The sequence below is a fragment of the Rhinolophus ferrumequinum genome, chromosome 19 (genome assembly GCF_004115265.2).
Source record: "Rhinolophus ferrumequinum isolate MPI-CBG mRhiFer1 chromosome 19, mRhiFer1_v1.p, whole genome shotgun sequence".
In the NCBI taxonomy this organism is placed as follows: Eukaryota; Metazoa; Chordata; class Mammalia; order Chiroptera; family Rhinolophidae; genus Rhinolophus; species Rhinolophus ferrumequinum.
Window position 1 is genome coordinate 1,760,725 of NC_046302.1, and position 25,939 is coordinate 1,786,663.

Sequence of the window (25,939 nt, forward strand, 5' to 3'; positions counted from 1 at the left end):
GCCCCGCCCGCCCCGCCCCAGAGCAAGAACGAGTCGGGCAGGCGGACGCGCTGGGCCCGGCGTGGGCTCCGGGTGGCTTTAATGGGGGTCCCAGGACTGGCGTCTCGAGGCGTCGGGTAGGGGGTGAGGGGGGCTGTGCCAAGACTGTTCCGAGGGTCGGTGGGAAGCAGGAGGCGACACTGGGGGCCCGGCTGCGGGGGAGCGGCGGGCAGGGAGAGAGGGGGCGCGACTGTGTACGCCACGCCCCCGGCCAGCCCTGCTGGTCCCGGCGCAGCGCCGACGCGCGCCCTCACAGGTGCGTGTCCTCCTCAAACACGTCCGAGTCCTCGGGGTCCCGCTTGCCTCCCATAAGCGCGCTCCAGCCCCCTGGGCCGTTGACGGCCCCGCCGCCATTCAGGCTGGGCTGCTTCTCCTGCATCTCCGACTGGCTGTCGCTGGCCACGTCCAGCGTGGGGTTGTCGTGGCAGCCGTTCTCTACGAAGCGCAGCTCCTCGCCGTGCGACTGCGGGCCGGGATAGGGCCGCTGGGCGAGCACGGAAGGCCCTGCCCCCCCCCCCCCACCAGCTGCGCGTTTCCCATTGACCTGGCCTGTGACCTTTGAACAAGTCACTTAATTGTTCCTTCCCTTTATGTCAAGCTCTACACAGGGAACCCCCGCACAGATGCCACTTTCCCCACAGCTCAACTCCTTTCTTAAAATAGTTCTACTGATCCTTTGACTAAACAAGCTTGTGGTCCCAGCTGACCCCTTCCAACGGCCTCTATAGACTCCAGGGAACATAGGAGTCCTGCTATACCCTCTCCTTTGTGGGGAACCTGTTCACGACCCCTGGGCACTACTGACCCAGGGCTTCTCTGGTGACACATGCAGATGAGCTCAGGCCTGCAGGGTCACTCTGTCCCCGGGAGGGGCTAGTGCCAAGCAGGACCCCTGTGGGTGGGGCCGGTGCCCTGCACAGAGGGGCAACTGGGATGCAGGCTCTGGACAAATGGCCTCACCTGCATACCCCATCCCACCTGAGATGAGGACACTGAGTCTCCAGATGATGGATCTTGCTGGGCACGCCCATTCCACCTGCACCACCCCCAGTTCAGGACCCCTGCCCCACCTGCCCCCCCACACTCACCACGTGTTTGAGTTTGGGCAGCCGGCGCTGCCAGCAGTTGTAGAGCAGGCCCAGCACGATGATGACGACACAGATGGCACCGATGACCACCAGCACCACAAAGAGTGTTCCATAGTCGCTACGCACCTGGCTGGCCCGGGCCTGGCAGCTGCTTGTCATGGAGTAGTTCTGGATGCCAATCTGGGGGCAGGAGAAGCCAGGCTCCTCAGCTGAGGTCCTGGGGTACTATGGCTCCTCACAGACCCGTGGGGCTGGGGTTCAGGGACAGGAACAGGCTTTGAGGAGCTGGCACACTCCTGGCTCCTGAAGCTGTGTTCATGAGGGACTCTCTCTGCCCTATCCCTACCCTATTCACCTGAGGGCAACTCCAAGCCTCTCTGTCCCACAGCTCCACTCCTGGCCTCCCCTCACGTCACCACCATGGCTCTGCATGACCCTGACCCTGCTGGGACAAAAATCGGGCTCTAAACGCACCTGGTTGTGGCCCTGAGCCCCAGTGTGGCTGGCTCCTCCCATGCTGCCAGTCAAGATGCAAACTAGATAGAGACCCCACACCTGTCCCACCCTTTAAAAAAAAATAAAAATAAAAACAGACAAGGGCAGCTATGATCTCGTCACACGTCCTCTGCCACACACCACTACTGAATCAGTCCCCTGAGACAACATCTTCCACCTTGAGGGTGAGGTATTCTGGTATCATTCGGGTGATTATGGGCCAGAGACAGTGCAGGTGATGCTGGGAACAGTCCACATCGTGGGCCACCCCCAGCCTCCCAGCTTCCTCCCTTTTCCAACTAGAGTGGTCACCAGTGATGTTTAGCTGCCCAGCACCACTCCCACACTACAGGTTGTCTTGGGTGGGCCTGCTTTCTCTGGCCCAGAGGCTGCTGTGCCTTGACCTGGCCCAGCAGATGTTCTCTCCAGAAATCAGGATCCAGGCAGAGGGGAGCAAAGAAAGTAAGGTGCCCTCCTCAGATGACAGGTGCCAGGGTGAAGGTACTGGCTCCTGGTACAGAGACCTGGGAGCCCCCTTTCTGCCTTGTGCTCCCCTTTGTTAGGCCAGTTGTTCAGTTCTTCCTTGGTTTCTGTGAACTGTATATTTCCAGTACTTTTCTCTATTGACTTAAGTTATCAAGGGTCCATTTTTCAACATAGCTAGGACTTCCTATATTTTCCCACTAATATACTTCCAAAGGCCTAGCATTCCTTTTGGCCACGTCAGTCAGAATGAAGTGTCCAGTAAAGCCAGAACACCCAGGGGCTGAGAGAAGAGGCAGGAGGGTCTGTAAAAAAGGTCAAGGCCAGCCCGTTCCCACCAGCTCCCAGTGTTCACGAACTCAGACAATCACAACCGGAAAAGCTCTCAGAATCCCTCTGGGTGGTATAAATACAGCATCGTAGTGAAAGCCCAGGGTCTTGAGTCATTCAGGCCTTAGTCCAAAACCTGGCTCTCCCACGACTATCTGTGCAATCGCAGGTAAGTCACCACGCTTCTCTGGGCTTCAGCTCTCATCTTTAATGGAGTACCAGAAGTACTCAACAGGGTGCCTTACTTAATGCTCACAAGCCCTGGGGTGGTGGTGAAGGAACCCAGCACAGTATGGCACTCAGTAAGCACTCAACATGCTTATCAGAAAAAACAGAACCCCACGTAATCCACTCCTCAGCCTTGCATTACTAGACAAGGAGGCAGGCCACAGCCATGCACAGCTCATCTTTGCTGTCAAATAGTGCACAGCCCTCCAGGGGGAGAACTGAAGGCAGATCATGGTTTCATGGTGCACAGTGAGTGGAAGGGGTTTTGGTGGAGATGGTGACTGTCGTCATGAAGGGAGGTGGAATGAAGGGCAGGAGGACCAATGGGGACCTGCCCCTCCCATCAGCCATGGCTCTGCTCCACTCTGCACAGGGGCGGCAAGCAGCTCAGGAGGCGAGGATGGCTAGCCTGTTTCCTCAGCCCAGGTGACCGGGAAGGGCCAGATGCTGGGTCAGAGGTGCCTCTCAAGAAGGCAGCGCTGTCTGCTGTGCTGAGCCCCTCCCTTCAACCCAGATGGCCAAGCACTGCAGACTCCCATGGTTTCCAAAGCCTGCCAGGCCCCTCGTGCTTTCTTCTTTGTTTCTGAAGCTGCAGTACGTGCTCCCCCCCATCAGGCTTCTGAACAGTTCCTTGGCCAGACATGGTGTTTCTCCGGGTGTGTCTACCCAGAAAACTCCCACCTAAACGTCAAGATGTCCCTCAGAGGTCCCCTCCCCTGTGAATCCTCTCCTGACTACCACTCCCTCTGTGGCCCCTTTCTGCCCCTGGCTGTCCCATGTATGGTACAGTTGGTAGTTAAGTGCTCATATACTTTGTCTCTCCAATGAGAACTGTGTCTTATGAGAAGGAGACCTGAAAGGAAGAACTGCAAAGCAAGTCTGTGTTTTGCTCCTTTGCACTGCACAGTACAGGCCACCTCCTGCCCTCAGGGTAGGCAGCCCTGCTCCCAGAGCTTTAAGGAATAGGAGGAGAGCTCTCTCTGTCCTCTTACCTCCACCAGACTCCTGCGGATGTCACCCAGCATGGAAAGGACATCTTGAGTGGGCACCACCCCTGGGGGAGACACCATCATCAGCACAGCCTTGGCCACTGCAGTACAGACCCTGCAGGCTCCGAGGCCCCTGGGATGAGCTTCCAGAGCCTCACTCCCTGGCTCCTGACCACACACAGTCCTCATGAGGCATACATGCCCACTCTCCTCTGCTTGCTGCCCAGATTGACTCATTGAAAAGATTCAGGGAGTGCCCACAATGTGACAGGTGTGATACCAGGCAGTCACTTCCACAGGCCCAAAAGGCTACGTTCTCAGCCCACCCCACAGTGTGCAGTGCCATTGTCTGGCACTTATGCTGAAACCACTTCTTCCCTCTCCTGTTCCCAGTGTTCTCACCCTCCTCGTCTCCAAGCTTATGGGTACTCCCAAACCCTAAACGAGGGAGTCCAACTTTCATCTTGTTATCCTAGAGGTCCATGTCCAACAGCCTTGGCTGCACCTTTCCACAGTTCTGTGGGAGAGCTCCTATGGCCTCCGGAAATGTCTGGTGGTTTGACCTGTCTCCCACTGCCTTCCTGGACCCTCTCCCCAGACATGCTAACACACCCCTCCTGTGGGTGCCCCCTCACTCACCCTGCTCACCCACTAAGGTCATTAGAAGGTGCTGCTCCTTCTCACTGGGCTTGCTCAGGGAGATGTGCCAGTCCCCGTGGTGGTCGCTGCCATGGCGGGGCAGCACCTCCTCCACCAGGGCCAAGAGCTGCAGCCCCCGGTGCTGCCGGAACACCTCCTACAGGAGCACAAAGAGAGCCTATGCTCAGTGAGGGAGACGGCTCTACTCACCCCTGCCTTTAGGCTCAGCCCCCACTCCAAACTCTGCCCAGAGGCCAAACACTGGGAAAGGTCATCTAGCTATTCCAGAGGGCAATGCTTTGGACAGCTTGAAAAGGATGTAAGCTTGGCCTTCATGAAAGCTGTGAGTTTGTTCCCTGCAGGCATCCATGTGCTTCTCTCGCTCTGGCTTTGCACCAGGAGGAGGGCATGGGGCCTGTCCAGGCATACTCCCAGTTGAACTGTGGGGAGACACACCATATATAATGACAAGTCCAGGAAGTGGGTGTATAGCATGTGAAGGAGTACGGAAGATTGCTCATGGTGCCTGCATGTTCAAGTATAGTTAGAAGGTAGGGGTAATGGACCAAAAGATGTGCACAGCCACCAAAAAGCAGGAGGAGAGGTTTTTGGGAAGCAGTCTAACCATACTTATCTCTCGTCTATCTTTGCAGACATACAGCCCAAACTTGGGGAGTAAAGAAAGATATCTGAGTACTCTAACAGTGGTTCTGATAACCAGAAGAACTAAAACAGAGATGGTTAAAATAGTAACCTCCCCAGAAGCAGGCCTGGGAGCAGGAGGAGGAATATAAGGAGACTTCTTTCTCATCTAATACTCTTGAACTGTTTAGATTTTCTTGACCTTGTATATATGTAATTACATAATTTTGTTGTTGTTGTTTTGTTTTGTTTTTTGGTTTTTGTTTTTTTTTAGCACTGAGTAGGAGCTCAGTGAGTGGCAGAGCTCAGCCTGGGGCTGGAGGCCAAGGCCCTGCCTCTTGTTCCCAGCCTGCCACTGTCCCTACCTAGCCCCATCTGGGAAGAGACCATCCTTTGGCTCTGTGGCTGCTCCCCCCACCTCCCAGCTCCCCAACCTCCAGCTCTTTTCCAGCAGCCTTCTCCCTCCTGTAACTGGGAAGTCAAAAATCTCCCTGCTCCTGGCATCTAAAGTTCCCAGCCAGACACCCATCTCCCAGCTGCTCAGCTCTCTCTTAAGTGCCCTGCTGTCAAGCTGCAAGCCAAGGCTGCCCATGAGGTCTCACCAGAACACTCCCATTGTACCCCGACATTCCTAATCTCCTTTCTGCTAGAGCCCAAGCTAATGAGCTTTCCTTGGTTGTCATGCCAACCTGAAGGCCACCAGGGTGACTGAAGTTCCTTGATACCATGACAAGTGCCAAGTTCAGGCTCAAGACTTGGCACTCACTGGCCTAACAGAAACCCAACTAAGTTCTGAATCTGGGAGAAAATTGGTATCTGGAGATAGCCACATGCAGCTGGCAAAGCCCTAATTCCTGAAATGGTTCTTACTACCTTCACATGTGTGTATATGGATAGGGAAGGGGTGCACGCCTGCATCTGCCTGAGCAGGGTGCAGGGTGAATGCACTGTGACCCAGCAGCCCCTGTGCTTGCAGGAAAAACCACCATCCTGCCATGGGCAGTGCCTCCTCCCTCCCTGTGCATGCCCTACATTTTCCTGGGTCCAACTGTCTGTATGGCTTAATCCTCACAGTAAGCTCAGGGTATTAGGACCAATGCCCACATTTTGATATGGGGAAATTGAGGCTCAGAGAAGTGTAATATTTTGCTAAAGGTCATGGAGCTGATAAATGGCAGAACCAGGATTTGAACCCAGATTACTTAGATTCCAAAGCCAGGGCTTTTCTCCCAGGCCACTGACACTCAGTTCCCACCTACAAAATAAATGATATGAAATACATAGTCATCAGATTCTCCCAGAACTGATATTGTGAGTCTGTGGTCTTCAGCGAGGCAATCCATCAAGCTGTACACGTCAGATCTGTGTGCTTCTCTGGATGTATACAGTAAGTTTTGAGAACTTTTCCCAAGTGCAGTACACTTGTGGATGTACTCTAACTTCCCTGCCGACTGCTGGGCACATGATCCTTCTTGCACATCACACAGTTTCTCCCACTGTAGGGGCTGCAGCTCCCCTAGGACAGTGCTTATGGCAAACAGGAAGGGACATGTCATTCATTACCCATCAGATCATTTTGATTTTTGGCAATATGGTAGATGGAACTGAAGTCCTACTGTCCCACCTTGCTACAAACACATAGAAATAATAGATAAAATACAACAAAACAATGAAGATGTTCTAAAATCTGTTCAAGCTTAAGCTCAAAGGAGGCAGAAACAGAGTTCCCTCAAAGCCAGAAGAGTAAGCAGGCACTAAAGCCACAGTAATTCCTGGGGTTCCAGGACCCAGATATAGGATCCAGGAGCTGGAGACCTGGCTTTTGATGCTCACATGGAAACAGGAAATGTGTTCCTGGTCCAAGCAAGGTGGAAAACACAGCAGAGTATCAGGATAGAGCCTCAAAGAGCAGCCCTTTCAGTGAAATGGGGACTTGAAAACCTTCCCACTCACCTAGAAGAGCTGTAAAGGGTATGACTGTGTCCATGGGAAGGAGAAAAAAAGTTATCCTAAGATCACTTAAAAACCCAAGCTTGCACTTCACCTGGGTGTGGAGCCCAAACTTGTAGTCCTTTGTGGTATATAAATCCAAACCAAGAAATTAAGATTGAAGCTGATCTAGGACTACTGGAACTCCTGATGGTTCCCTGAAACCATTCCGTAGGAATTCTTTTATAACCTGGGGTTGAAAATGAGATCACAATAAATGATGAGCCATAGGAGGGAATAAGGCACAAATGCAGCAGATAGGAGAACTGACATGACAAGATGTGTTATCACTAAATATGAAAGCGATTATAAAATATATATGTTCCAAATAATTAAAGAAGTAAAGGAAAAGAAACCATTAGGAAAGAAGAGAACAAAGTGAAAAAAGGGAGAGATTTGGAACCAAACAGAAACTCTAAAAATATAAAACAGTTATCTATATTAAAGACTCAGTTGGATGGGTCAAACATAAAATTAGACACAACTGAGGAGAGTTATTCATTTGGAAATTAGAGCTAGGGAATCACTCAGAATGCATCAGAGAGATTTTAAAGACATAGAAAATATAAAAGTGTTATTAAAAGACATTGTAGACGGAAAAATAAGGCCCAACAAAGTTACAATAAGAATGGAGAGCAATGGGAATTTGGCAATATCTAACAAACTGCATATGCAATCCCAGTTCTAATAATTTACTCTGAATATACATACCAACGACACAAAAATACATGTACACAATATTATTAATTGCAGCACTGTAAGTACTTACAGAATGTTGGAAACCACCCAAATTCCCATACGAAGGAAATGTGATGAATAAACTGTAGTACACATTCATAATGGAGTATTATGCAGTTGTACAAAAAATGATTAAGAATTATCTCCATAAACTGACATACAGTGATTTCCAGAATATATTGTTAAGGGGAAAAAGCAAAATGAAAGAGTATTTTTATAGACTGAGTTGTTGAAGCCCTAACCCCCGCATCTAAGATATGGCTGTACTTGGAGATAGGGCCTTTAAGAGGCGATTGAGTGAAAATGAGGTCGTTCGGGTGAGCTCTAATCCAATGACTGGTGTTCTTACAAGAGGAGGAGATTAGGACATAGATACAAACAGAGGAAGGACCAAGTGAGGACAGAGGGAGAAGACAGTCATCTGCAAGCCAAGAAAAGAGGGCTCAGGAGAAAGCAAACCTGCCAACACCTTGATCTTGGACGTTCAGCCTCCAGGACTGTGAGGAAGTAAATTTCTATTGCTTAAGCCACCCAATCTGTGGTACTTTGTTATGACAGCCCTAGCAAATGAATACAAACATAAATAGTATGCTGCCTTTTCTGCAAGAAAGAAAGAAATTATACATCTGCTTATTTCTATAAAAAGAAACCCAGGAAAGATAACCAGAAACTAATGAGATTGGTTACACAGGAGGAATGGGTGGAGATGGAACGGAAGAAATGATGGGAAGAAGGGTAGTTCTTTAAATATACATTTGTGTATCATTTAGATGTTTAGAACCACAGTAATGTTTTACATACTCAAAAACACAATTAAATCAACCAAGATGAGGAAAGAACTAAAACTGAACACAAACAGAAACAAATAAACCTACCTATATTTCAAATTTATAAGTACACCAAAAGGGGAACTAATAAACTATGATATTTTAGGTAAAGTTGGAGAAGCCAGTGAGTCTGTCTAGACTGCGAGGATCAAATTCTTCAAACTGAAGCTCTAACTTGAAAGACCTTCCCTGTGAGACTGTGAGCACTTTTCTCTCTTTTTCTGAAGACATGTTCTCTGTATAGCCCCATCATTTTTTATGCACATTACTCCTATTACTCTTTGATAATGTCAAGGTCACGAAACACAAAGAAAGGCTGAGTAACTTTTCTTCCAGATTAAGTAAAGAGACATGACAACCAAATGCAATGCATGATCCTGGATTAGATCCTGAACCAGGAGAAAAGAAGCTAAAAAGAACATTATTGGACCACTAGTATAAGCTAAATAAGGTCTATAGATTACAGTTTTCAATAAGTGCTACTGTCCTGATTTTGATAATTGTACTATAGTTGTCTAACAAATGAATTCTTATTCTGAGGAAATACACACTAACGTACCTAGGGGTAGGAGAAAAGGGAGTGATGCCTTCACCTTACTCTCAAATAGGCTGAAAAATGATGATGATTGGTGAATCTGGCTGAACGATATATGGGTTGCTTTGGACTATTCTTTCTGTAAATTTGAAATTATATCAAAATAAAAAGATAGAAAAAAAGAACACGAGAACATTAAAGGCATTTTTACATAAATAAAAGGCTGAGAAATCTTTGCAGAAAGCGCCACTAAAGATATACTTCAGGGAAAAGGAAGTTAAACCCAGAAGAAAGGAGTGGGGATGTGACAAGACAAGTCAGCAAAGAAATGAATACATTGATAAAGTGAAATAAGCATTGACTGTTAGTAATAATGACATGTTCAACATCATTAATCATCAGAGAAGTACAAATCAAACCCATAATAAGATTCCACGTCACACCCATTACCAAAAAAACAGAAAATAACAAGTGTTGGTGAGGATGTGGAGAAATTGGCAGCCTTGTCCACCTTTACATAAGGATGTAAAATGGTGCAGCCACTGTAGAAAACAGTATGCCAGGAACTCAAAAAATTAAAAACAGAATTACTATATGATCCAGTAATTCCACTTCTGGGTATATACCCAAAAGAACTGAAAGCAGGGTCTTGAAGAGATATTTGTACACCCATGTTCATAGCAGCATTATTCATATAGACAAAAGGTGGAAACCAAAATATCCATTGATGGATGAAAGAACAAACAAAATGTGGTCTGTCAATGCAATGGAATATTATTCAGTCTTAAAAAGGAAAGAAATTCTGACACATGCTGCAATATGGATGGACCTTGAGAATATTATGCTAAGTGAACTAAGCCAGTCACAAAAAAACAAATACTGTATGATACCACTTATATGAAGTCCCTAGAGGAGTCAAAGTCAGAAACAGAAAATAGAACATTGGTTGCCAGGGGCTGAAGGGGTGGGGAAGGAGGGAGCTGTTTAATAAGTACAGAGTTTCAGTTTTGCAAGATGAAAAAGTTCCAGAGATCTGTTTCACAACAATGTTAATACACTTAACACAACTGTATACTTAAATTATGATTAAGATGGTACATTTTAAGTTAGTTTTTTTAACACCATAAAAAAAATTCCACCATAAAAATAATGACTATTAGGTAGATAACAAATATTAGATGAGAATAGTAAGACAAAAAAAGGAAAGCAGAATGAAAGCATTTTAACACCTACATGTCATTTGAAAAGAGAAGAGATATATTATCTTTAGACTTTATTGTTCAAGTATGTATACCAAATATTTAAAGGTACCCCTTACCTTTACTGTGGTCTCTAAGTACCATTTTTCAAGAAAAGGAATGAGAGCTTGGAGAAATGTTGATTCTGTGTCTGGGGGAGGGAACATACAAGATGAGCCTGGAACATCTTATTACAATAAACTACCAAATACTAATAGGTTGGTCGAAATGACTCAGAATCCAACACAAAGAGGCTTTCACTGAGCAAAGACAGGGCATTTGAGCTCAATAAGAATAATAAGTGCAGTGGATGAAAACTCATCAATATGTTAAAATACATCCGTTTATCATGATGCTGGAAAGAAAACACCTCATTGGTGACTTTCGGGTTAAACACATGCATGTACGACATGTGATCAAAACATACAGTGAATGTTTAAATTAAAAAAATGTATTATAGTAAAAGATACATTGCCATTTCCCCCTCAAAATACTCCCCCTCGCTTCAAACACACTTAGCCCATCGTTCTTGCCACTTTCTGAAGCAGTTCTGGAAGTCCTCTTTCATGAGTGTCTTTACTTGTGCTGTTGTGGCTGCCTCGATGTCCCGAATCATTTTGACTTTGGGAAGAGTCAGAAGTCGCACGGTGCCAGATCCCGTGAATAAGGTGGATGAGGACACACCATAATGTTTTTATTTGACAGAAATTGCCATACCAGAAGCGATGTGTGACACGGAGCCTTTCCGTTGTGATCAAAATATAAGGTGAATGAGGTGTTCGCAGCTCCCGCTGCCTCACCGCTGTGGCTCTCTAATGTCAGCGCCACCTCTAGCTCGTCGAGCTCCAGCCGAAGGAGAAAGGGGGTAAGTAAGGAGGTCTCTAAACCATGGCTCGTACAAAGCAGACTGCCCACAAATCAACTGGTGGTAAAGCACCCAGGAAGCAACTGGCTACAAAAGCCACTTGCAAGAGTGCGCCCTTTATCGGAGGGGTGAAGAAACCTCATCGTCACAGGCCTGGTACTGTGGCACTCCAGGAAATTAGACGTTATCAGAAGTCCACTGAATTTCTGATTTGCAAACTTCCTTTCCAGAGTCTGGTGCAAGAAATTGCTCAGGACTTAAAAACAGATCTGCGCTTCCAGAGTGCAGCTATTGGTGCTTTGCAGGAGGCAATTAAGGCCTATCTGGTTGGCCTTTTCGAAGACACCAACCTGTGTGCTATCCATGCTAAACGTGTAACAATTATGCCAAAAGACATCCAGCTAGCACACTGCATACGTGGAGAATGTGCTTAAGAATCCACTATAATGGGAAATATTTCATTCTTTAAAAGAAAATAAAATTATTTTTCCTGTTATTGGTAGTTATGTTAGTTTTTTTTCCCCCTCCAAAGGTACCTAAGTATATGATTGCAAGTAGAAAAATAGGGAACAGAAATCAGGTATTGGCAGTTTTTCTATTCTCATTTGTGTGTGAATTTTTAATATAAATGTGGGGACAAAGCATTAATGCAAGTCAATAGCTTCAGTGAACAAGTTTCAGCAGTTTAACTTTATAATGATTATAAATACATCTGTTAAATTTTTTTCTGGATAATACCAACATTTGGATATTTTTAAAACAAATTTCTTATTGACGGCAACTGAACAGTGTTTGTAGTATTTTTTCCCCCTTCTTCCACCTCCCCCCGACCCCCCACTAAGGTGCAAGCCGTTTTCTCAGTCTAGTGTAGGACACAGCTCCCTGGCCCATGCCAGTGGTATTATGAGCCTTGCGCTCCCTTCGGCTGAGGCAGTTGGTCGCCGGTCGTCGGTCGGCTGCTCACAGCAGCGCACAGCAGCTCTCACCGGCTGCCAGCCGCTCACAATGGCTGCCGGCCACTCACGCTGGCCACTGGCTGCTCCTGGCAGCAGATCGTAGCCAGTGGCAACACACAGCTGCCCACACTGACCTCCAGCTGCTCATGGCAGACCAGCTCCAGGGAGAGCCGTTGTTCACAATCTTAGCTGTAGAGGGCGCAGCTCACTGGCCCATGTGGGAATCGAATCAGCAACCTAGGCCTTAGGAGCACCTGTGCTCTACCCACCTGAGCCACCGGGCTGGCCCATTTGTGGTATTTTTATCAGACAGCAGATTTCATTCATTCACCATACTTTTCTAACTGAGCTGTCCTACATGCAAGTACATGTTTTTAATGTTGTCTGTCTTCTCTGCTGTTCTTGTAAGTTTGCTATTAAAATACATTAAACTGTAAAAACAAACAAACAAAAAAACATATGGTTAATGCTGCTGCCAAGTGCCATTCAAAGGAAAGGCAGGGATCTTCAATACGGGAAGCGGTGCATCGAACCTTAGTAATAGTGTGTGACAAGTTTCAACTTGTTCAGTGCAGTCAGTCGGGTGTGAGCTACGGTTGAGAGAAGGTGTGTTTTAAAGCGTGCCCCAAATCATCTTCCATCATGACAATGCTCTGTGTCACACATTGCTTCTGGTATGGCAATTTCTGTCAAATAAAAACATTACAGTGTGTCCTCACTGGGTCTGGCACAGTGCAACTTCTGGCTCTTCCCCAAAGTCAAAATGATTCAGGACATTGAGGCGGCCAAACAGTGCAACTAAAGACACTCACGAAAGAGGACTTCCAGAACTGCTTCAGAAAGTGGCAAGAACGATGGGATAAGTATGTTTAAAATGAGGGGGAATATTCTGAGTGGGATAATGGCAATGTGTTTTTTACTATAATAAATTTTTTTTTATTTAAACATTCACCATATTGTTTGATCACATGTCGTACTTTCACTTTCTCTCAAACCCGCTGAAACAAGAGTAAAGAATTTTTTTAAACCTAAAACCACAAAGACAAAACCAAAACAAAACAGAAGAAGAGACTAAAGCAACAAAATCTGGAACTAGAAGCAGATGGATGGATTAGAAGTTCCTGATTTAGCAAGCCCCAAAGAGCCGAATCCGAAGCCAAACAAGGAAAGCTAAGAAGCAATCACACTTATACTGTTGAACTCTCCAAATGCTCTGGAATAAGCAGCACCGGTTACTTTGGCAAGAGGGGATGCAACTGTACTAAAATAGTAAAACTGTTTGAAAATCTATTTAGGCAGCAGCTGGATCCTTAGTTCCTCTCCCCAACACTGCACAACCGACAAATGTCCCTTCCCCTTGGCAGAAGACTGGAAGTTTATTCTTTAAAGAGAATAAAATTTAAAAAATAAAATAAATTTAAAAAAAAAGAGAATAAAATGGAGGGTCTCTGACCTAGTGGATACCAGGCACAACTGTGGGAGGGGGCTCACACTACAAACAAGGGGAGTAAATGCACATACTGGGGGTGCCAAAAAATGTATACAAGTGGACACTTTGGTCACTGTTGCTCAAGCAGTAGTTCACTGTAATCAGAAGTGTCTAGATGCTGATGGTAACCATTTTGAGCACCTTTTGTAATTGTAGAAGTCAAACATGACTTGTATTCATCTTTTGTTATCGGTATATATTGAGTATTACAATTTTAATAGTTTTTTTCCTTTCTTAAAATGTGTATACATTTTTTTGGCACCCTCTGTCTTTATGCACACATTTCCAATAGTGAAATGTCCAGCCCTCTTCTAATCCTGGCTCCCAGAAACACTGGCAACCAGCCCTTTGTACTGCCGGTTGAACTTCCCAGTCAAAGAATCTAATCATCTAGGAGGAACGACCCAAAGATGTTGAGATTAGAAATTTTCAAATGAAATGACCCAGCCAGACCACCCTCCTGAGAGGCCACAGTTAAGAAACTCTACCACCACTCTCAAAGCTTCCAACCAGCTTTCTGATGGCCCTCTTTCAATAGTGGCGAGCAAATTCCACCACACATTAGAAAAGAGTATGTATGTGGAAAAACTGACACAAAAAAGTAGGAAAAGCTACCTCTTTAGGGAGAAAACGTTTTTCAAAATAATGTTACTATCCTCAGAGAGATAAGACATTGCACACATGAGCAAAACTATTCCTTTAAATTAAAATCAGAGAGGAACAAGAACAAAAGAACCATTAGAAATTTAAAAACATGAAAGCACTGTCTTATCCAACATTTGTGGGTAATGGTTCATCCCCCATGCTAGGCTGGCCTCCTGTGACTTAAGGGCCAAGCCTTCCACCCCATCCACTGCCCATTCGCCAGTGCCTGCCCTTGACCCTGACTCTGTCCGCCTGCCTCCAACCTCCACCTGCAGTCCTCAGCCCAGCTCAGCACTCACACAGTCTATGTTCTCTGTCATGTTCAAAATGATGTAGTTTTTCCCAGCCAGATTGCTCCAGTCTTTGCAGATCACCTGTACAATGAAACAAAAAGAAGGATGACATTTATAAAGGCTTAAGGAAAGGCATCCATAGAGAACATGAGTGGAAACTCTTTGAGAAGCTAGGAGGTGAAGGCTAACTGTAGGTTTGTGATAGCTAGTTAGGAGCTGACAGCCTCTGCAAGGTGACACGCCCAGGATCGAACTCAAGGGTCACAAACCCAGATGTCTTTAGGGACCAAGTGAGAGGAGGAGGCCAGGAGTGAGACAAAAGACAGTGGAACTGTGCCAAAGGGGCCAGATTGAAGAGGGCTTGCCTTAGCTAGAGACAAACTTGTTTTTAATGTTGTGTAGGCCAAACAAAAACATGCCTATGGGACAGATTCACAGGCTAACAACTTGGGACCCCTTTTCTTTCCTTCTGGCGTTGTAATGTGTGAGCACTGACTTGGATATGTGCATGCACCCGTGTGTATGTGTGTGTGTGTACTGAGCAGGGGTGATAAAGGGAGGAGCAGAGGGTGACTGCACATATGGTGGTGGGCATGGAAACAGTGCTGGAGAGAGCACAGGTCAGGCACCAATTCTCTCCACTGTCATAAGCAGTGGGGAAGCCAAGAGTAGCAGCAGTAACACCTAAACAAATGAAAACCAGGCCAGAGTACCAGGCTCTTCCAAAGATTCTACTTTGTATGTAAGTGCAGTGAGGACACCCACTGGTGGGCCATGAAGTGTACACCCCTAACAGTTCTGCTGAGGCTCTATGTGGTGTTGAGGGCCTTCATCCTTGGCCCAGCAGACCTCCTGCTTCCATGCAGCCCCAGGATGGCTAATGGCATGCATGTACCTCCACGTTACCTGAGTAGAATCCCAAGGGATTCTGGATTGAGCTTCAGCGGACTGCCCTTCCTGGGGCTGCTGGCTGAGGTCTTCTTGTCCCAAGGTAGCAGAAGAAGGTGTCAGCTCCATGTGTTGGGGGTACTGAGGGAGAGCAGTTGAGGCACCAGGGTAAAGGGGGTCTTCACTTGAGGTTGCAGCCCCACTGGGGGCTTCTGCTTGAGGGAATGAGGCCAAGGAGAGCACCTCTAACCCAGCTGTTCCCACAGTAGCCTTCTCACTTGCCTCCTGAGGGGCCTCAAATTCTACCTCATGCCCTGCGGCTGGCAGCATTGTGCCCCCTGCCTCTTGGCTGGCAAAGTCCAGACCCCCCAGGGTCACTGTATTTGGGGTGACTGAGGGTGGTGACAGACTTGGCTCCATGTTGCTCCCCACCTCCACACCCGAGGAGGCCTGGTCCCCAGAATCTTCATGCCTGTGTTTGGGGGCCCTTGGTGTCTGGCTACTGCTGGTGAGAGAAAAGTCGTAGACCTGAGTTTGGGCTTTTTCCTGGGTTCTGTTCACAGGCAGCAGCTCTTCCTCCTCTTCCTCTTCTTCCTTCTCTATCTCTTCCTTCTCTTCCTCCTCCTCTTCCTCCTCTCCAAGAGCCATAGGCCAGGGTGGCTCCACCAGGTTCATCTTGGGCAAGGAAGAGGGGAGGCTTGGCATCTTTTGACCCTGGCTGGTGTCTTCTATGGGACCTGCCTTCTCAGTTAAGTCTGGGAAACCATAATCTAAGAACAGAGACGGACAATTCATTCACTAGTTTCATCACTCATTGATTTGTTCAGTATTTGCTGTGTAGATGATATAAAAGAACCATGAGACCCTCAGGGAAACAGTGGGGAGACTATTGGTTGTGCTCGAAAGGAGTGGGAAATAAGGCTGGGTAAGGGGCAGGGGCAGACTGGAAGGGAAATAGAGGCCAGGCTGGTCCTTGTTTCCTTCATGATAATAAAAATGAAACAAATCTGCCACGAAAATTCCACGAATATAGGAATGTATAAAGTAAAAAGAAAGTTTATATGACTGCACCCTTCAGATAGTACTTGTTAACAGTTTGATGGGTATCTTCTCTATTGTTTTTATAATATATTTGTTTCCTCATCTGGGGATTTCACCAAGAACAACCCATTAGAAAGGGTTCCCCTTATGAGGTCTGAGGACCCTTTGATCACAGGAATAGAAGAGAACCATAGATTATGACCATTTTTCCCAAACTTTGCTCTTATTCTATAACTCAGGCCCTGATTGGGAAATGAAAAAGATGCAAGGAGAGGTAGAGAGAGGTCAGGGCCTGAACCCACAGGTTTTTAAAGCCTTCCAGAACTTACAGGGACACTGTTGGCAGTGGGAGAAGGGATTTTTATTTTCCCTGTTACTCTGGGAATTACATTTTGAAGCAGAGAAATTAGGAGACCTCCTGGAGACCAGAACATTTTATGGCTTTTCAATAGTCCTAAGCCTTTTCAGGATAATGACATATAAAAATTATAGACCAATTTTTTCAGAAATTCATTTGAAGTATCAGAAGCTGTATCTAGGTAGCAACTTTTATTGGCTGCCAATTTGTTTCAAAATCATAAACATCAAAGACAGCTTTAAAATACTCTTTAGAAATGAGAGAGGTGGGAATAGTTTAAGGTGCTGAACTGAACCTACTCATTCTCCTCTTTCTTCTCCTCCTCCTCCTCCAAAATGTTTGTCAAATGACAGAATTTTTTTCTTCGCAGTCAAAATGAAAGTTTTAAAAGTTTAGATAAATTTCTGGGAACATGGAAAGCAGATGAGATAATAGGAACAAATAGCCTCTCAGTCAAAACAGACATATGAAAAGATAGCAGTGGAGGATGGAGGCTCTCTTACCAACAGAGTTAAAAGCCAGAGGACAACTATGGAATTAGCAAAGACATAGAGCATACCGTGTTTCCCCGAAAATAAGACCTAGCCGGACCATCAGCTCTAATGCATCTTTTGGAGAAAAAATTAATATAGGACCCAGTCTTATTTTAATATAAGACATAGTCTTACATAATGTAATATAATGTAATGGAATGTAATATAATACAATATAATATGATACCTGGTCTTTATAATATAATATAAGACCAGGTCCTATATTAATTTTTGCTCCAAAAGACGCATTAGAGCTGATGGTCCAGGTAGGTCTTATTTTCGGGGAAACACAATAGAAAATTTAAGGAATAGAATAGAATTAAAAAATTCCAATTAGTATCCTCAAAAATACCCAAAGATATTGCATCCCTAAAATAAGAACAAGATAATAAGAAAATCAAGTAATGTTGAAAAAAGTGGGGTGGCCAGTTGGCTCAGTGGTTAGAGCGTAGGGCTCATAACACCAAGGTCGCCGGTTTGATTCCCACATGGGCCAGTAAGCTGCATCCTCCACAACTAGATGGAATAAAACGACTTGACTTAGAGCTGATGGATCCTGGAAAAACACACTGTTCCCCAATATTCCCCAATAATAATAAATAATAAATAATAAATATATACGTATATATACACACACACACATATACACACACACACATATATATATATACACATATGTGTGTGTATATATACATGAATAAGTTCTTGGAAATTTAAGTTCAATTGTTGAAATGTACAAATTCAATAGAAGAGCCAGAAAAAAATGGTCAAGGAAAAGTCTCCAGAGAAAAAACAAACAAACAAAAACCATTTTTAAAAATGATCTTTTTTCCAAAAAAGACAGAACCAATAAAATGGAGAGAATAAATAGCCAAAAGAAGAAGAAAATTTCCTGGGCCTGGCAGCATGAATCTTCATATTGAAAGGGTATATAAACAAGGTGAACGATAGAAGAATCACATCTAGACTCATTCTCATGACATTTCAGAATTCTAAGGGGCAAGAGAAGATCCTAAAAGCTCTTAGGGAAAGAATAGGTTACCTAAAAGGAACGAGAAATAGATTATCAAATTATCACCAAGATTCTAATTAATACCACTAAACTGCAGGAAGGAAATTGAAAAGTGCATTCCAAATTCTCAGGGAAGTTTATTTTGAACCTGGAATTTTATACCCAACTAACTATCATTCAAATATGATTACAAAATAAAGACATTTTTATATATGCAACAACTTAAAGGTTTTACTATCCACAGATTCTGAGAGAATTGTTTAAGGAAGTTGTCCAAGAAATCACCCACAAAAAAGATACGGAAATCAAGAAACATGAGAGGACAGTCATAAAAATAAATTTCAGGATGGAAGCTGTATAGCAGGCCTAGAAAGCAATTATCCAAATTAGAACAAGAATTTAGAGAGCTCTGAGAATTATTACAAAAAGAAAAATTGATTACCTATAAGAAGAAGTATGATTTTTAGAAGCTGAATGATCTTAGTAATCACTGAAAGCCCACTATACTATTTAAATGAATGATTCAAATACTCTACCCTCCCACTTTTGTTAATTATACAACTCTGTTTGAGTAGTAAAGACTTAGTAACTTAAGACTTTCCATTCCTCTACAGCCCTGCACATACACTGTAGTTCCCATGCAAAACAGCTAGTCATGATATTCAGGGGAGAGGCTTTCTGCTGGAACAGTGACCACAGAATTGCTGAGGAAACCCACACCAGACTCTAATACTGAGCAATCTATATCATTTTTATAGATATGAAAAAACAATCAAGGTTCACAGGACATTTGAGGAAAGCTGGGTGCATTAAAAAGCATGAGGTGAAAAAGCAAAGCAACTGACCTCTGAGAAGAGTTAATCTAGTAAACACAAGAGAACTTAGAAAAAAAATTCTATTAACATCTTCAGAGATATTCTAGAGGAAATAACACCCATAAAACAAGTGCATAGAAGAATAAAAATATTTTACTTCCACATAAACAAGAACTATATAATAGGCAGATGTGTTTAAAATTGAAATGCAGAGGATCCAAGATGCTGAAGTAGATAAACGCTGTGCTTGCCTCCTCCAGTGACAACAGTATAATTACAACTAGAGCCCTCCCCATTCTCAGTGGGCAGACACAGGCGGCCACCATATCCAAGTCTCCATCAACATGGCTAACACTGTTCCTTTACCCTGATTCCCTAAGACCCTGCCCCACCCAATTTTCCATCCCACCCAAACTGCTTGCAGTGGCTTTTCCGTATAAATGGCCTGCCTTGGTTCACGCTGTGGACTTTTCTAAAATTTCTCAAAGGTTCACAAAACCCAAACAAGCAGTATCGGGCTTCGGGGTGTCCTGTAACTCTGGCTGAGCAGCCCTAAGCCCAGCACTAGCAACAGCTGGCCTCCATTTGCAGCTTGGCCTCTTGAGGCACCTCCAAGCCCAGTGCGAGTGGCGGCCAACTACAGACTTGCTTTTTGGCTCATACTAGGTGGTTCCAGGCAGTACATAGGCTATGGCTGAACTTGGCCTGCAGTGGGGCACGTCACAGGAAGCCCCAAGGCTAGCAAGCCTGGTGGCCAGCTTTGGACCCAGCCGGAACACCACTCAGCAGCCTCCAGGAAAGACAGACCCAAAGAGCACACTGTGCAGGCACCAGAGCCCTGCTAAAACAATTCCTGCTCTGTAGGGTCAGCGCCTGCACAACAGCTCTTCCATAGCAGTCCTGGCCCATTTTCACAATCAATCAGCCGAAGGATTGATTCCTCCCATTGATGTACAAACAGCAACCAAGGCTCAACTACAACATGCCCTACATAAGGAAGACACACATGCCCTACATAAGGGACACACCTGGAATACCCGGCTCAGGTGACCAGAGAGACTGCACCACTGACCCCCACAGCACACCTACTACACAAGGCCACTCTACTAAGACTGGGAGACACAGAAACCCTACCTAATACATAGAAACAAACACAGGGAGGCAGCCAAAATGGGGAGACAAAGAAACATGTCCCAAATAAAAGAACAGAACAAAGCTCCATTAAAAGAACTAAACAAAATGGAGACAAGCACTCTACCAGACACAGAGTTGTAAACACTGGTTATAAGAATGTTCAGTGAACTCAGGGAGAACTTCAACAAAAAGACAGGAAACATAAAAAATGGAGATAGAAAATATAAAAAAGAACCAGTCAGAAATAAAGACTACAATAACTGAAATGAAGAATATATTAGGTTGGTGCAAAAGTAATTGTGGTTTTTGCAATTATTAACCTTTTAAATCACAATTACTTTTGCACCAACCTAATAATAGAGGGAATCAACAGTAAGATTAGATGAAGCAGAAGACTGAATCAGTGATTTAGAAGACAAAGTAGCACAAAACACCCAAACAGAACAGCAAAAAGAAAAAAGAATCCCCAAAAATGAAGACAGTTTAAAGGGCCTCTGGGACAACGTCAGGTGTAACAAAATTTGCAAAATTTGTACCAGAAGAAGAGAGAGGGCAAGGAATTGAAAATCTATTTGAAGAAATAATGACAGAAAACCTCTCTAATCTGGAAATAAATATACAAACCCAGGAAGTGCAGAGGGTCCCCAACAGGATGAAGCCAAACAGGTCCACACTAAGACACATCATAATTAAAATGTTAAAGACAAAGAAAGAATCTTAAAAGCAGCAAGAGAAAAGAAATTACCTAAAAGGGAGCTCCCATAAGACTATCAGCTGATTTCTCTACAGAAACTTTGCAGGCCAGAAAAACTGGCAGGAAATATTCAAAGTGTTGAAAACCAAGGATCTATGACCAAGATTACTCTCTCCAGCAAAGCTATTATTTAGAATTGAAGGACAGATAAAGAGCTTCCCAGACAAGGAAAATCTAAAGGAGTTCACCAAAACCAAACCAGAATTATAAGGAATCTTAGAGGGACTTCTTTAAAATGAAGAAAAAAAATCAAAAATATGAATAATAAAATGGAAATAATTACACATCAACAATTACTTTAAATGTAAATTGATTAAATGCTACAATCAAAAGAGCACGGCTGAATGGATAAGAAAACAAGACCCTTACATATGCTGCCTACAAGAGACTCACTTCAGATCAAAAGACACACACAGACTGAAAATAAAGGGATGGGAAAAAGATATTTCATGAAAATGGAAATGGCGGGCGGGGGGTGGGGGGGTGGGAGCTGGGGCAGCAATACTTATACCAGACAAAATAGACTTTAAAGCAACAGCTATAACAAGAGACAAGGAAGGACCCAGTAACCCCACTTCTGGTATTTATCCAAAGAAACCCAAAACACTACTTTGAGGGGACATGTGCATTAATATGTTCATTGCAGCATTGTTTACAATGGACAAGATGTAGAGGCAGCCTGGGTGTGAATGGATACAGAGTAAGTAGTAACATATATCAACAAAATATTGCTCAACCAGGGAAGGGAATGGGTTCTTGCCATCTGCAGTGGCATGGATGGACTTTGAAGGTGTTATGCTGAGTGGAATATGACTGCAAAAGACAGACACAATGTGATTTTGCTTATATGTGGAATCTACAGAACAAAATAAACAAACAAAACAGAAAGAAACTCATAGATACAGAAAACATTTTGATGGTTGCTGATGGGAGGGGGGTTGGGAAGATGGGTGAAAAGGGGGAAGGGATTAAGAAGTACAAATTGATTGTTACACAGTAGTCATGGGGATGAAAGGAACAGTATGAGAAATATAGTCAATAATACTATAATAACTATGTATGGTGTCAGATGGGTACTAGAGTTACCAGGGTGACAGATGGGCGGGTTGGGGGCTGGGTGAAAAGGGTGAGGACATTAAGAAGTTCAAGTTGGTAGTTACAAAACAGTCATGGGGATGTAACATAAAGCATAGGGAATATAGTCAATAATATGGTAATAACTACATATAGTGCCAGGTGGATACCTAGTCAGGGGAATCACGTCTTAAATTACATGAATGTCTAACCACTATGCTGTACAACTGAAATTAATATAATATTTAATGTCAACACTAGTTGAAAAATTTAAGAAAGAGGGAAAAAGGTGAAGGGGACTAAGAGGTTCAAATTTCCAGGTATAAAACAAATAAGTCATGGAGCTGTAATGTAAGTATAGGAAATACAGTCAATAATATTGTGAAAGTATGGTACAGTGTCAGATGGTTGCTAAACTTATCATACTGATCACTTCTTTAGGTACATAAGTGTTGAAAAACTATTATGTACACTTGAAACTAATGTAATATGAGGTGTGATCAACAAATATGGTGAATGTTTAAATTTTTAAAAATTTATTACAGTAAAAGACCCATTGCCATTAATCCCCCTCAAATTACACCCCCTGGCTTCATACACACTTATCCCATCATTCTTGACACTGGCTGAAGCAGTTCTGGAAGTCCTCTTTTGTGAATATCTTTAGTTGCACTATAATGGCTGCCTCGATGTCCTGAATTGATTCAAAATATTCCTGGTCATTTGGAGACTTTGGGTAAGACCCAGAAGTCACACTACATCAGGTCTGGTGAATAAGGTGGATGAGGACACACTGTAATGTTTTTGACAGAAATTGCCGCACCAGAAGCAATGTGTGACACAGAGCATTGTCATGATGGAGGACAAAACTGGCCACTTCATGTTAAAGTGTTGTTTGTGGTCCATGATTTATGGCACTTTAAAACACACCTTCTCTCAACTGTAGCTCACACCTGACTGATTGCACTGAACAAGTTGAAACTTGTCACAAACTGTTACTAAGTTTGTTTGATGTGCCGCTTCCCGTATTGAAAATCCCTGCCTTTCTGTTGCATGGTACACGGCAGCAGCATTCACCATATTTTGTGATCACAATGGAAAGGCTCCATGTCACACATCGCTTCTGGTACAGCAATTTCTGTCAAATAAAAACATCATGGTGTGTCCTCATCTACCTTATTCACCAGATCCGGCACCATGTAACTTCTGGTTCTTCCCCAAAGTCAAAATGACCATGAAAGGTAAATGCTTTGAATCGATTCAGGACATCGAGGCAGCCACGACAGCGCAACTAAAGACATTCATGAAAAAAGAGTTCCAAAACTGCTTCAGAAAGTGGCAAGAATGATGGGATAAGTGTTGAAGCAAGGGGGAGTAATTTGAGGGGGATTAATGGCAATGTGTCTTTTACTGTAAAAAAATTTTTTACAATGTAAACATTAACTGTATTGTTTGATCACACCTCATATTGTATGTTAGCTATATATTTTTTTGCCCCCACCCCCCGCGTTTTTAAGCCATTGTTTCTCAGTCTAGTTGTAGGACGCAGCTCCCTGGCCCATGTTGGCATTATGAGCCTTGCGCTCCACCTGGCTTAGGCAGTCTCGGTCGTTGGTCATTGGTAGGTCGCTCACAGCAGCTCACGACAGCTCTTGTCGGCTGCCGGCCATACGTCGGCTTCTGGCCACTCACAGCTGCCGGTCACTCACAGCTGCCAGCCAGCACAGCCACCGGCCGCTCACAGTAGCACATGTAAGCTCACTGCAGCCCATGGCAGCTCACAGCAGAACATGGCAGCACACAGCAGTTCACACTGACCTCCGGCAGTTCACGACAGCCCAGCTCCAGGGAGAACCGTGTTCACAGTCTTAGCTGTAGAGGACAAAATTCACTGGCCTATGTGGTAATCGAACCGGCGGCCTTTGGCGTTAGGAGCATGGCACTCCAACTGCCTGAGCCACCCCATGTTGGCTGTATTTTAATAAAAAATATTCTTAAAATTACAACTAAATTATAGAGCAATCAAGCTGGAGAACACCTGAAGTCTAGCTCAACAGAAGTTTTATAACTAAGAATATAAAGAAGAAGCCATGTTGAGACTGACAGGAGAGGCGGAGACTCAAACTGGGCTGGTGTCACACCCACTTTGGCTGTTAAGAAATGGAAGGGATATCTTGGCTATGAAGGTTCCCCCTACCTGCAGGAATAAGGGACCCCAGCTCAACACTGGGATCCCCAGTCCAGAGTCTCAGGAAGAGAAGCCCCCCCACACGATCTGGCAGTGAAAACCAGTGGGGATTCCAACCACCCGGGTGGGGTAGAGGCTGCAGGAAACCCAGACATCCTCATAAAGGGCCCACGCACAGACTCATTCATTCACAGGCACTTGCTCTGGGCTCCAGTGGAGGGACAGTGACTTGGGAGGCGTCAGAGACATACAGAGAGAGACTGAGTTGTGTGGTTTTAAGGGGAGGACTGGAGGGACAGTTGCCATTTTCCCTGTGTAGAATCCCCGTCCTGTGCAGCCGCTGGCAGGGAGGCACCATTTCTCCTGTGTTGAACCCTCCCCTATACAGCAAAATCTGAATCTGAATTGGCCTAGTGAGCTCCACTCACTCCACCCTGCTGACTCCCTGGGACTCCACCCCACCCAATTCTCACAATGCCAGAGGCAATTTCTCAGCAAGCAGCCAGCCCCGCCCATATTGCACACTTTACTGGACAACTCTCAGGGTTCTGTGGACCCCGGGCGGGCAGTAGCTGGCCTGTGTACTCTGAGACTTTTGCTGAGTAGCTCTAGGCTCAGCACTGGCATCAAATCAGAATCTAACCCAATAAGTACCAGTCATCCCACCCTGGTGACTCTGAGACCCCACCTTATCCAACTCGCATACCACATGAGGCTCTATCAGAGGCTGATAGCTGGAGCTGGCAGGCAGCAGCAGGCCTCGGTTACCCCAGGCCTGGTACTGGTGGCAGCCATCCTCAGTTCACAGCATGGCCTCTCCCATGTGCCTACAGGTCCAGCACTGGCAGTGATCAACCGCGGATCGCTTTGTAGATCCTACCAGGTAGTCCCTAGCCAGTCACAGACAGTGGCTGACCTACACCTGCACCGGAGCCCCTCCCAAGAGGTCCCAGAACTAACATACCTGGAGGTCAGCTTCAGACCGCAGCAAAGCATCACCCAATTAGCTCCAAAGCAGGATACCCAAAGGAAGGTCTCAACAGGCACCAGAACCCACTGGGGCAAATCCTGCTCCACCAGCTCCAGCAGCTCGTAAGCTGTGGACACGGCCAAACCCCATAGGCAGTCAGCCTGAGGGTCAATCCCACCCACTGATGTACCAGTAGCAATCAAGGCTCAACTATAACAGGAGGGCACATACAACCCACACAAGGGACACTCCTGGAGCACCCAGTGCAGGTGCCACTGGTCCCCACAGGACACCTACTACATAGGCCACCCAGGCAAGACTGGGAGATGTAACATATCTACCTAATACATAGAAACAAACACAAAGAGGCAGCTAAAATGAGGAAACAAAGAAATACATCCCAAAAGAAAGAACAGGAGAAAACTCCAGAAAAAGAACTAAATGAAATGGAGGCAAGCAACCTACCAGATACAAAGTTCAAAACAATGGTTATAATAAGGATGCTTAATAAACTTAGGGGAGGAACAGATTAACTCAGTGAGAACTTCATCAAAAAGATACTAAGCATTAAAAAAGGACAGAAAAACCATAAAAAAGAGCCAGTCAGAAATGAAGAATACAATAACTGACATGAAGAATGCACTAGAAGGAATCACGAGCAGAT

General features: G+C 44.9%; 1 protein-coding gene across 4 annotated transcripts in view; it reads right to left on the reverse strand.

Moving 5' to 3' along the window:
- Positions 1-44: 44 nt before the first annotated feature.
- PODXL2 (podocalyxin like 2) overlaps positions 45-25,939 on the reverse strand; it is a 46,209-nt gene continuing 20,314 nt past the window's right edge. For 2 of the 4 annotated variants that reach the window (XM_033087797.1, XM_033087795.1), the window contains exons 3-8: positions 15,415-16,166; positions 14,515-14,589; positions 4,292-4,448; positions 3,656-3,717; positions 1,128-1,307; positions 45-502 (exon numbers count right to left, since the gene is read on the reverse strand). In XM_033087797.1, coding sequence (XP_032943688.1) covers positions 290-502; positions 1,128-1,307; positions 3,656-3,717; positions 4,292-4,448; positions 14,515-14,589; positions 15,415-16,166 — 1,439 coding nt within the window. In that variant the 3' untranslated portion in view covers positions 45-289. The remainder of the gene's footprint in view (positions 503-1,127; positions 1,308-3,655; positions 3,718-4,291; positions 4,449-14,514; positions 14,590-15,414; positions 16,167-25,939) is intronic. The other 2 variants (XM_033087796.1, XM_033087798.1) reach the window with 2 other exon arrangements.